The sequence below is a fragment of the Macaca thibetana genome, chromosome X (genome assembly GCF_024542745.1).
Source record: "Macaca thibetana thibetana isolate TM-01 chromosome X, ASM2454274v1, whole genome shotgun sequence".
Lineage (NCBI taxonomy): Eukaryota > Metazoa > Chordata > Mammalia > Primates > Cercopithecidae > Macaca > Macaca thibetana.
In genome coordinates, this window is record NC_065598.1 from 130574987 (window position 1) to 130587315 (window position 12329).

General features: G+C 42.1%; 1 protein-coding gene across 9 annotated transcripts in view; it reads left to right on the forward strand.

The window, feature by feature from the left end:
• The first annotated feature begins 500 nt into the window (after window positions 1-500).
• Window positions 501-12329, forward strand: part of INTS6L (integrator complex subunit 6 like) — a 62959-nt gene continuing 51130 nt past the window's right edge. For all 9 annotated transcript variants that reach the window (XM_050776678.1, XM_050776679.1, XM_050776683.1 and 6 more), the window contains exons 1-2: window positions 501-971; window positions 1109-1186. In XM_050776678.1, coding sequence (XP_050632635.1) covers window positions 861-971; window positions 1109-1186 — 189 coding nt within the window. In that variant the 5' untranslated portion in view covers window positions 501-860. The remainder of the gene's footprint in view (window positions 972-1108; window positions 1187-12329) is intronic.

The following is a 12329-nucleotide window of genomic DNA, read 5'->3' on the forward strand; positions in this document are numbered from 1 at the left end:
ATGTGGAATGCAAGGCCAGCAACCGACTCACAAATACTGATCAAGACGGGGGAGGGATCTAAAGGAATGTGAGTACGTCCTGCCAGGAAAGAAGTTTGCTGCTTCTGAAATATTTTCGTCTTCGCCACTGGCAGGATTGATCGATTGCAGTTAGCAAAGCGTTTTCTGTGCAGACTGTCCAAGCATCTGCTTCTGTACTTCTGTGCAACTGTTGCTCAAATTCACTCTTCCTTTCGAATCACCATCTTTGAAGACCGACAGAAAAATCCATCTAAACCACCCGAACTAATCATTTGAACTGCTTCCAAGTCCTTCAAAGGAGAATCCTAGCGAGGGTCCTTAACACTTCCCCTTACCCTCTGCCTGGGTTCAAACTTCAACTCCCAGGGTTCGCCCAAGTCCCTCCCCCAGTCCTGTCATCTAATGAATATGCAAATACCACATAATTGGCAGCCAATGGCTTGGGTTCTGGTCACATGGTGCCGATGGTAGGTGAGCAGACAGAAGTTGTCAGTGAACAGAGACGGCGCTCAGTCTGGGGCGAGCGCTCTAGTGAGCGCGGACGGATGCTTAGGCAGTAGTCCTGGCAGCGGCAGTAGTGGTGGCAGCAGAAGAGAGGAAGGGGGAGGGCCCCGAGGGCTACACACGCTCACACTTTCAAGTTCCCTTGGAGGGAGAGGAGGTGGGGCTGCAGAAAGAGGAGGCCAGGAGCGGTCCCATCCGTCCCGTCCCGTCTACCCCTCTTTCTCTTGCTCCTTGCCCCCCGGCTCTGCGAGAGTTGAGGGTTCGGGTGGCCGTACGCGGCAGTGAGGGCAAGAGGGCCAGGAGAGTGGGGAGCGGAGGCAGGAGTGCGGGAGAAGATGCCCATCCTGCTGTTCCTCATAGACACGTCCGCCTCTATGAACCAGCGCACTGACCTGGGCACCTCCTATTTGGACATTGCCAAAGGCGCTGTGGAGTTATTCTTGAAGGTAAAGGGAGGGGAGGGGAGAGATGGGGAGAGCTCCCGAGGGATTTCGGGGTGTGGATTGAGGTGCTTCTGTAACGTTTGTATCGCCCTCCCCCCTACTTTCCTACGCGACCCCCTCCGTCATCCCTCGCCCCGCAGCTGCGCGCCCGGGACCCGGCCAGCCGCGGAGACAGGTACATGCTGGTCACCTACGACGAACCCCCGTACTGCATCAAGGTAAAGGGGCTACGGGTGGGGGGACAGGCGGGAAGCGGGAGCAAGTCGGCGGGGGCTGCTTATCCCCCTGCCCCCGCCCGAGGCGGTCCTGCGTCGCCCGGCGGGGCGGGCGGCGGGGGGGCGCAGAGGGCGGGCGGAGTGGTGCCGTCGGCGGCTTCGGAGTAGCTGTCGCACCTGGGGTCGGGGAGAGGGGACCAGGGAGGAGCAGCCCCAGGGAGAAACCGCAGGAGGGCCGAGCTCGTGGCGCGACAACCGCAGCTGCCTCGGAACATGGCGGACATTTTGCTTTTGTATGAGCCTGCGAGAGGGAGACTGAGGGCGCTGCTGAGATGGAAAGGAGGGAGGGGAGGGAGGAGCGGGGAAGGAGGGCCAGAAACCCGGAGGGAGGCTGCGAGGCGGTCCCGCCCCTTCGAGGCGCACCGCGCGAGGGTGCGGCCGCGGCCGGGGGGCCGGGCGGAGCCTGCGACTCCGCCCCGAGGTCCTGCGGGCTGGGCGCGCGGGCTTTCCCGGAGCGTGGGCTCCTCCTCCGGCCCCTCCTTCCTCCCCCGGTCTTCCTCCCCCCTCCTTGGGCTCTTCGCCGCTTCTCCTCCTTCTCCCCCCCCTTCCTCCCGCTCCCCTCCCCTTCCTGCTGAGAGCGTGGCAGAGCCAGCCGCCGGCCTTCAAAGACCAGACAACCGCCTTTGCACTCGTTGGCCTCTCACCACCCCCGCCCAATCGGAAATCTGTCCGCGATGCCAGCCTCCCCACCCCCAGACCCGGAGAAAGTCATTGCGTTTCTCCTCCGGAACTGGCCAGGTTCAGCCCCGCTCTCAGTTACCTTAGCTACTGTTACTGTTTCATTGGAAATTCCAGCGAAGCAACGACACGGAGGGGGACGTGCCGAGTGCGAACCCACAGGGGAGAGCTTTTTAGGGACCCGCTCTACCTATTTACATCATAAATTAGGTTTGTGCCAGCCACATAGGAATTAATCCAGGGACAAGAAAGAAAGGAAGGGGAGGACTCAAATGTGAGCATTTGTAATAGTCAAGTTCGATGATTTGATTCTGACCTACAGGAGAAAAGTAGGGAGGACGGCCTCTGGGGAGTAATTTATGTTCCTATGGTGAGGAGATAAAGAACTGCTGCTTTGCCTGCAGTGGCCAGATAAAATGGAATTTAAACTGTTAAACCAACCTGCATAGGAGTCCTGCTTGCATATTGAAAATTTAAAAATACTACCACAATCCTTGACGTTTTTTGTTAGGCTTTTTCTTTTTTCCTCAGAATAATCGTTAATAGTGGTAGGGAGACGCAGTCTGGATGTGTTGTGATCCGTTTCTGTAGAATGAGGTGTTTTAATGAATGGAACCTACCAAGCTGAATAGTTGGCCAAAGAGTGTTCCTTCAAGCATAGGGAAACCAAAGAGAAACTAATTTTGTAACTCGTAGCTTCGGTTAACAGTTTAATTAGTAGGTTCCCCTTAAAACTGTTCTTTTTTTCGATACTTTGTTTTCAGTTTGTGATTCTATCCATTTAGAAAAGTGGAACAAGTAGACATCTTTCAAAATGCCTTAAGCTTTTTTAAAATGTCTGTTTTCCCAAAAGGATGTGATCATTTTTTTCCACATAGAAAAGGAGATGTTTATACATCCTAGGTCTGAATATCTACACCCTTTGACTACTAATATAGATAAGAACCGACCATTTGTAGTGTGACCATTTGAAGACATGCTCCTTAATTGGAAGTAGTAAAAAAGATAAACCACAAAGCAGTGTGCCTTCTTTTCCTTAAAGGAACAACTTATTGGCCGGGTGCGGTGGCTCACGCCTGTAATCCTAGCACTTTGGGAGGTCGAGATGGGCGGATTGCCTGAGCTCAGGAGTTTGAGACCAGCCTGGGCAACATGGTAAAACCCCGTCTTTACTAAAATACCAAAAAAAAAAAAAAAAAAAAAAAAAAAAAAAAAAAATCTGCCGGGTGTGGTGGTGGGCGCCTGTAATCCCAGCTACGCTGGAGACTGAGGCATGAGAATTGCTTGAACCCGGGAGGTGGAGGTTGCAGTGAGCCGAGACCATGCCACTGCACTCCAGCCCGGGCAACAAAGTGAAACTCTGTCGTCAAAAAAAAAAAAAAAAAAGGAACAACTTATTTATCATTTTTCCATATGCCAGGAAGGATTGTTTAAAGATAGTTTTCCATCTATAAAACTTAACAAAACAGTAGTTACAGAAACTTGGGAAAGGAAATAAACCTCATTCTTAATAACCATCATTACATCTTTTAACCTAGCATTGTGATTACAGTGCACATATTACTTTGTATTCTGCTTTTTCCACGATTTTTATCCCATGAATTATTCCAGGTCGCCACATAGCCTTCATACTTAAAATTTTTAATGGCTGTGTAATTCATTCATGCTATTTTAAAGGCTCCAGATAATCCTATAGAACAGACAGGAAAAGTTGGATTTTGTTTTTAGTGGAAATTTCATCAGATAGTTCTTTTTATCCTGCCATTTTTTTCCTAAAGCAAAAAGCACGTTTCCAAGTTGAGTTTGATTTTTTTTTTCGTTACGTAGGTCAGATATATGGGAAGATACTTTTTGTAATATGTTTAATTATTAATCGTTGGTTATCTTCTTCTTAGTCTATCTTTCCAAAGTTTTTCATTTTAGGTGATAACTACATGTTCTAGGAAAGGTTAATGATCTTAACGATGTTCTTGTCATTTTGCTCTCTATACCTGAATTAATAATATGCCATATTTTGGTAGCATTTTCTTTTTCTGAGTCTCTTTTCAATCACTCTCTTGCCAGCCTGCCTCCAACCCTCCTCTCAGCATGTGGTAACTATTTGTTCTTTGCTTTTAGGATCTAACCAGCTTGGAAGGTCTGAAATTTTAGAACATCTGGTGATTTTTTTTTCTTAAAATTTAGTCTAGTCTCACTTGCTAATAGCTGGGAGCCATAAATGTCTGTTTTCTGTCACACTGATTATCAAATAGGTCTTTCTTTGATTGTCAGCGGGCACCTTAGTTCCTACTTAAAAACTTCACCCTCATAAGGTCTTTTCAGCAAAGTGATGTTGGCTAGGATTTTATTGGTAGCTTATTCTTTTGCAGAATATGAGTGTATTTTTTTAAATTTCTCTAAGGTTTGAGGACCATTGTTTCTCTTTTTTCACAGTAACTGCTTATTTCTTAGGTCTTGGTTGTATCCAAGTCTAAACACTGTAAAATGAACTTTGTTTTCTGCTCGAAGGTTTGTTTCTATTGGTGTTATAGCAGACATGAGTTGTGCGTTTGGTTGGAGGATTTTTTTTCTTAATAGGCGTGCAACTCTTCCCAGTATATCCACTTACAAGCTCCGACAATAAATCTTGTGAAAAGTTACTGTGACTGAAAATTTTCACTAACGTATAATGTTGAATATGTGAATATAGTATTTCACCAAAGACTTCTGACCTTTTTACCGTGTACTCCTTACTATATAGCTGTGTGCTCTTTTAAAATTAGTCATACCTGTTACTTGCAGTCCAGGTTTGCATGGATGGAATTAAGTTTGACTTAAGTACCATATAAAAAGTATATGAAATGTAAGCATCATGTGCTACGTCTGTTATGTTGCTTTCTAGACAAGTTTTATGCATAGTGTTACAAGTGTTAACCCCACCTTTATACCGTGGTATCTTCAGTGTACACAGCTAGCATGAAACCCTGTTTAACATTTAAAAATGTCTAATGTATCCTTGTAAAACTAATATGTGGTTTTAAAAAGTGTTATGTTTTGGGATGTTTTGGTATAATTGTTCTTTTTAGTCTTGGCTGAGGTTCTGCTGTCTTGTATGTTTTGTTTTGCTATGAATAATAATTTCCTTTTATTCAGTGAATAGAAGAGGTAGGCTTGTCACTACTATTACTTTGAAAGAAAGTAAGCTATTAGAGTAGGGTATATACTAACAAAGGTATTCAAAATAGTTTTATGTTGGAAGCTACTTTCTTAAAGTTATTTCTTTTTCGTTGAAGGAAATTATTTTTTTTAAACATAAAATGGAGTTACTTTTCTAGAAATAGTTGAAACATATGTATAAAATACTGGCCAGAAGATTTTTATAAATAGGAAATGATAATGTTTCAAAGAAATATTCTAAGTCTGTAATTTGAAAACATACATTTGAAAAAGTAAAATTTTCCGAGTGTTGCCTTTTCACATCCTGTAGCTAGCTTTGCTTACTGGTGTCTGCATGCCTTTGACAACATGTATCAGAAAATAGCAAAATTTTGGCTTACAGATTTAGGAAGTAATCTAAGCTTTTAAAATGATATATGTCACAGGCATTTTTAAGAATTTTAACTAAGACATAACTTTTTCATATGCCCATGAATATATTTTATAGACCTTATTTGCAAAAGGAGTGACTTTTACGGGAGCCTTTAATTGTGGTTAAGAAGCTATGGAAGAGCTTGTCAGTGAAATAGTAGCAACATGGCCTGTGAGAGCAATCTTAGACAATGAAAGATGCTTTTAAAACTCAAAATGCCACACAGGCAGTGCATTGACTTTTACAATGAATTGCCTCTCCCATGATCTTGCTTTCTTATCTACCTTCCTTTACTGGCCATTTATGGCATGCAGCAATAATTATTTTGAAATAAGAAAAGGGGAGAGTCAATAGTAGAAGATGAGACCTCTGGGCAATACAATCTTCAGACTAGGGACCAGCTGGAAGATGACTAGGGAATATGCCTGACAAAATTGTGGAGGCCTGTCTGTTCTGTATCCCCAACCTCTCTTGTATCCATTCATTCTTATTTGCTCCTCATTTCAACCTTCATCATTTCTCACTTGCAAGCAGTCACTCAATTGTTCTCCCTACTTCCAGTCTTGCTTTCCACTGATTCCTTCCCCTCATTGCCCTCAGATTGATCATTCTTTAAATAAAGTCATTTCCCTATGAAAAAAAAAATCCTTCAGTGGCACTCCATTACATTTCCCAATAATAGTAAATTTCTTGGCCTGGCCTCCATGGCCCTTCATGATTTGGCCCTATCTTACCATGTCTCTGCCCTCTCTTCTCTTCTTATGGACCTCAGGCTTCACTCACAATGAAAAATTAGGTCCTCTCCAAACACACTATGCCAGTTGCTTCTGTGCCATTGTAAATGTTATTCCCTCTGCCTGGGACACATTGGTTGGCCTGACATACCTCAGTTCTTTATTCTATGTTCTTGAAAGTCATTTTGTCCATCTGCCTTTTCCCTACTCCAAGCAGTGTAACCATTTCCTCTGTGATCCTTTAACGTGTTGTCCACACCTTAACTATACAGCATTTAGCATGTTATATGGGGACTATAAGTGTTCATGTTGACTTCCCTAATGTGAGCTCTTTAAGGGCAAATATTTGAACTTCTAGGTATTTGTATCCCTAGTACCTAAGGGGGCATGTAGATTTTAATATGTACTCAACAAATGGAAAAAAGGTTTCAAGCAATATGTAAGTGTCAAAGCTACTCATTTCTCTCATGTCAAAGCTTACCTCATTCTTGGAACTCTTCCCCATAGAGTAATCACTGTTAACAATTTGATATATTTAATGTTTATTACAGCTAGCATTTTCATATAGGTTCAAGTTTATAATATGGTAGAACCTTATTGTATTTTTTACAAGATAATTGTATATATTTCCCTTTTTTCCTTTTTTATCGAAGTATAATTTATATACAGAAAATACATGAATCCTGATGACTTGATGCATTTTCATATTTATACATTCATGTAACCACCATCCCAGGCCAAGATATATAACATTTCCATCAACCAGGAAAATGCCTCTTGCATCTTTCTGCAATCCATCTCTCCCCTGCATGTAATTACTGTTCTGACTTTTATCACCATTGTAGTGATATGATCAAAATGGTGTTTCCAAAAGACAAGTCTAACAGTAGATCAACACTACAGCAATCTAGTCATTCATTTGCCATATACTTCTCGAGCATCTCCTCTGCACCAGGCTCTGTTATAGGGGCCTAAGGTGAAATCAGAAAGATCTGGCCTAAGGAGGGACCAGAATAGTAAAAGACATGGTCCTAGTCATTAAAGGTCTTGAGGATAGTCACTGGAAAAAGCTGACTGGAGAAGGTTGCTTAGGATATGGGAAATGTCAAGAGCAGTGGACTCTTAACCAGAGAATTGGCGATGAGGGAGGAGGATGCACAGGACTCGGAGAATCTGATGTGTCTCAAGACTATAACTAGTTAAGACTAGACCACAGAAAGGCTTTGAAACCTACAAGCTAGAGTTTGTACATTTCTTCTGGGATGCAGAGCTCTTAGGTAGAACTGAAGAGAAATAGGACAAAACTTGTTGTCTGTATGCTTGTTTGCTTATAATTACCTTTTAAGTGAGCTAAAGGGAGGGGAGAATAAAAGGCTAGGGAGACCCAGAAGTTGTAGTTGTATTAGTGCTTGTTGCTTGAGAGCTTTTGGCCTTATGGTTGGGATTGGGGTGGGAGTAGAGAGATGGTGAAGTGCAGGGCACAGGTAAGGAAAGGGCAGATCATTTTTTCTTTTCAGTTTGCCTTTGCTTTGGGAAGATAATTATAATTTAGAACACAGGATTCTCAGTTTCACAGAGTGAAAAAATATGGCAGTGGTTCCACATCTCAGGAAGAAATGTGTTTTCTAGAGAAGGATAGGATTGAAGGACCCTCCTTATGTGAGTGAGAAGGGCAGTGAAGAATGGAAACTACATGTTTCATTTAAGTCCTTAAATGAAAAACTCTGTAAACATGGCCTCCTCCCAGTTGCCTTTTACCAAAAGAGTGTAAATGAGAGACCCAGGCAGTCCCTTTGTAACTGTGTATTGGGAACTTGGAACACATTATCTCCTGGATACAATGTTGGAAGTGGTGATTACCTTCCCAGACCTTCCTCCCAGGAAAGCCTTTTTAACTCTTAATGTCATTTAGCCATAGACCTATTGTGTTTATCATTGTTTCTAATGGGAAATGGGTTTAAGTTTCCAACTTGATTTGTGGAAAACATATTCCTTCTCTCTTCTTCCTCACAACTCGGTGTGGACTGTGGTTCCATGAGGGGTGGGAACACTGTAAAGGTTCCAGCAGAGAGGGTGAGGGGCTGAAGTGGCAGTGGTGGTAGGCGTGGCTCTTCACATACGCCAGTTACTCCTATTCATAGATTGGCTACATTTACAGGGTTCAGCACAGCATCCACTTAGCCACGTATGGTTATTGAGCACTTGAAAGGTAGCTAGTCTGTCGGTGGGTGCTGCAACAAACAGTGTAAAATATAATATTTTGGATATATTGAGTTAAGTACATTATTAATCTAACTTGTTTCTTTTTACTGTTTTAATGTGGCGAGTTGAAAATTTGAAATTCCATATGTGGCTTGCACTATATTTCTTTTAGACAGCAGTGTTCGTCTATATTCTTTCTTAAGATATTTTATGATGTTCATATCCTAGGAATTGTTTCTGAAGGAGGATCCTTTCTCTGGAAGTTCCGTTTAAAATGAACACCGCCCCCCACCCCGTGATAAAAGACTCATTTGTGCATGAAAGGTTATCATATAGTTCAGAGTTGATGGCTTGATAACCCTTGCTCACGGAGCAAAATATGAAAGCATCCCATTCTTATTTGTATTGAAAGCCAGTTTGGTTGCTTAGTCTTTTGGATGCAGTTGGTGATCCAACTGGTTGGGTTAGAAGTCTTTTCCTGGGCTAAGTATAATGGAATATGTATGTGAATGAATGTAACTGCAGTAATTCAGAATTCCATTTATAATATGTGCTCACCAGTAGTACTGAATGTTTCATGCTTTCAGTGTTATTAGAAATATGTAACATGTCCCTTGTTAGATTTACATAGCTACTTTGCCCAATAATTCTCAGGAGCAGCATTCTTTAGGAAGTTTAGAGGATAAAGTTTAGAGGATAAAGAATAAATACTCTAGTTTGGCATAGTGTAAAACTTAACAGAGGGGAATTTGTATCACTGCGGTTTTTGAAAACTTTATTGATGTTCCCCAGCGGAGCCCTTGTCTTATATCATGGCAAGTCATCAGTAGCGTTAAAATGAGGGAGAGGCCACATGACTGGAGGGCTCCTAGGATTCTTACTTCTGACAGTCCTTAACTTTTTCAAAACTTAATCCTCCTAGTGGAGGTCACAGGAGTGATTGTTATTTTTTGGTAACTATAATGGCTCCCATTTAAGGAAGAAGCGCCAATGTCTAATTCTGAGGCTGGGTGGATGTATAGATATGCTGATGAATAGCATCTATAAGAGGTAGGACCACTTTATATCCCTAATTTTGGATCCTCCTAAATCCCATCTTATGGTCGAAGGTGTTATCTAGCTTGTATAGCGTATCCCTGTATTTCAGATATGATTTGATTTATTTTGCTTCCTTGTAATAATGAACAATCACAAAATAGCTTTCAAATAATAGCAGCTGACATTTATTGAGTAATGCTTAGGTACAGGGCAATGTGCCAATGAATGTAAAATGTTTATTTAGTTTCTCTTCCTAGTCAGCCTGTGTACTGGTATTACTAGGTACTATTATTATCCTCATTTTATAGATGAGGGAACCAGGGCCCAGAGAGGTTAAGTAACACAGCCAGTAGTAACCCAGGTCTGTCTCTATTCCAGTCTATTCAGTGATTAACCTCTTCACTTTTCCTATGAATTGTGACACAACATTCCTTTTGATAACTTCTCACTGGTATTTTCTCATTATGATGCATGTCCTAGAGCCATCATTTTTTAAACATAATTATCATGCTGTTATTTATAGCTGCTTTTAATGTAATAGTGCTTGGTATTGTAGCAAGCACTCAGTGAATGAAAATTATTACTGCTAGTGTTATTATTTTTAATATTTCTCTGACTTGCTGGGTGAGTATTGTGGTACATTTGTTTGTAAAACATTTTTGCCTTTGATGTCCCACAGTTATGCCCCTACTGATGACAGATACAGAGTTGTTGAGACTCTCAGTTGATGGAGTATGAGATAGTTGAGGACTGGAGGATGTGAACTGGTGGCCTAGCCTGAGTAGGCCCTATAGGAATAGTGGTAGTTTTGTAAAAGCAGCAGGGTAGTCCTTGGCTATCTATTCATAATAGCCACTAGAAACTGATATGCCTTCTTCACTTTACCAATCTCCTGATAAATGCTTTTCTTATGAGGAAAAGAAAGATATTCAGTGTACTCCACATTAGCCATTTGTTTTTTCTAATCCATAGCCTCTGGAGGAGGTAGATATGGTTTTTAAAAAGGTTTGGATTACCATCATGCCTTTGCAGAGTTTTGTGTATCAGCCTGAGCCTTATCTGCTGGTGTGGTCCTCATTTCAACCACTTCTCCCATTTTCCTCAAGCCACACCCCGTCATAGTCAGATTGTTGGTTTTCTTCCCTCCTGTCTAGTTAGATGGCCTGGGGTAGAAGAGGGATTTTAGAGGAGAAATAGAGATGTCAGTCAGTGGGGTCTTAACCAGAGAAACATTGCATGAAGACTTTTGGGTGGTGTGCCAGGTGTTTATAGAAAAAGTAGAATTCTGTATCTTAAACCATTTCCCCCTGGTTATACTACTCATTAATGTCAGTTGCTCTTTCATTATCTATATCCTGCCCTGTAGCTCAAATAGTTCAGTGAAGTTAGTATCAGGAGCCAAACACAGGATTTAAATGCAATTGAACAAAAAGTCTTGAAACATTTTTGTTTGTGCAACTGAAAAACAGTACTGTTAAGAAAAGTAAATGTGATTTATTAAGGTCCTAAGATTTATTGTCAAGCTACTTGGGCAAAATTACTAATATTCATCCTCTTTGTCCTTGACTATTTGAAACTAACTACTTCTCCCTTCCACAACTTATTACTTCCTATATTCTGTTTCTCCACTTCTCTCTCTGATAATTATTTCTCTATCTTCCAAAGTCTTTCCCTTGGGGAATGTATCCTGCTTCATTCGTGGTTCCAAATATTTCGACACACACTGATGCTTCACCATCTTCAGCTTTCACTCAGGCATCTCAACTGACTGCGTTACATCTCCACACATCTCCCCTGACTGTCTGTCCTGCTATCAGCTCACAGTCAGACCTCTGTCATTATTCATCTGTTTTGTTTGTTTGTTTTGCCTTCCATCTACTCTGGCCTATCTGCCATCCCTTTGAAATTTCTTTTACGTGTGTTCCTTCGACTCAATTTCTGTTGCCATCACTTTAATCTAGGTTCTCATGTTTTTATGCTTTGACCACTGTACCAACCTTCTAACTGGACTCCCAAGTGCCTCCAAAATTCCTGTCTTGACTTACATCAACTGCTAACTTTCGAAAAAAGTTGGTTTTATCATATCACCCTCCCCACCAGCCTTCAGTCTCCCCATGCCTATGGGGTCAAGTCTAAATTCCCCAGCATGCCATTCTGAGCTCTCTAGTATCTGTTCCATGTGTCGTTAAAAACTTATTTCCCATCATTTCCCACAGAAGCCCTGCACTGTCTCTTCTACTCTCTGAGTGTATCTCCCCATTCCTGATGCCAGCCCTTAGAGCATCAGTTAATCAAAGGAAGAAGAGATACAGAGCCAGGAGAGCTGAAGGCCTAGGGGAGAAGAGGAAGTAAACTGAAAGCATTCCATTAAGGGTGTGACTTGAGGGTGAGGACATGACAGAACATGCTTTAAAATGCTATTATAATGATGAGAAGTTGCAGAAGGAAGGAGGGTGGGAGCTGGAGTATGACCTTTAGGGTTTGATTAGCCTGAACTCTAGACCAAGATGGTTTAATTTAAATTGGCCTGAAGTTGCCCGGAGGCACTGCTGTTTAATCAGAAGGGCCAGTCCCTCTGCCAAAGATAGCCCACAAAACTAGACAGGGGACAACAGGATTCCAGGGAGAATATCTACCCTTTAATATAGCCATGACATTGGAAAGTGGAGACCCCCTGCTGTTTTATTTCTTGAAGGAGGATGTTGACGATAAGCAGAGAAAAGCTCTCCACTTTTCTTAATAGCTTATATGGGTTTGTAAACTCCATTTCATAGTGATGCCTTTGAGTTGTGTGTTAGAGGTAGATTTAAGCAATAGCTAGGTACTTTTATAAAATCAGATTTTAAAAAGTGGACATAGTACATCC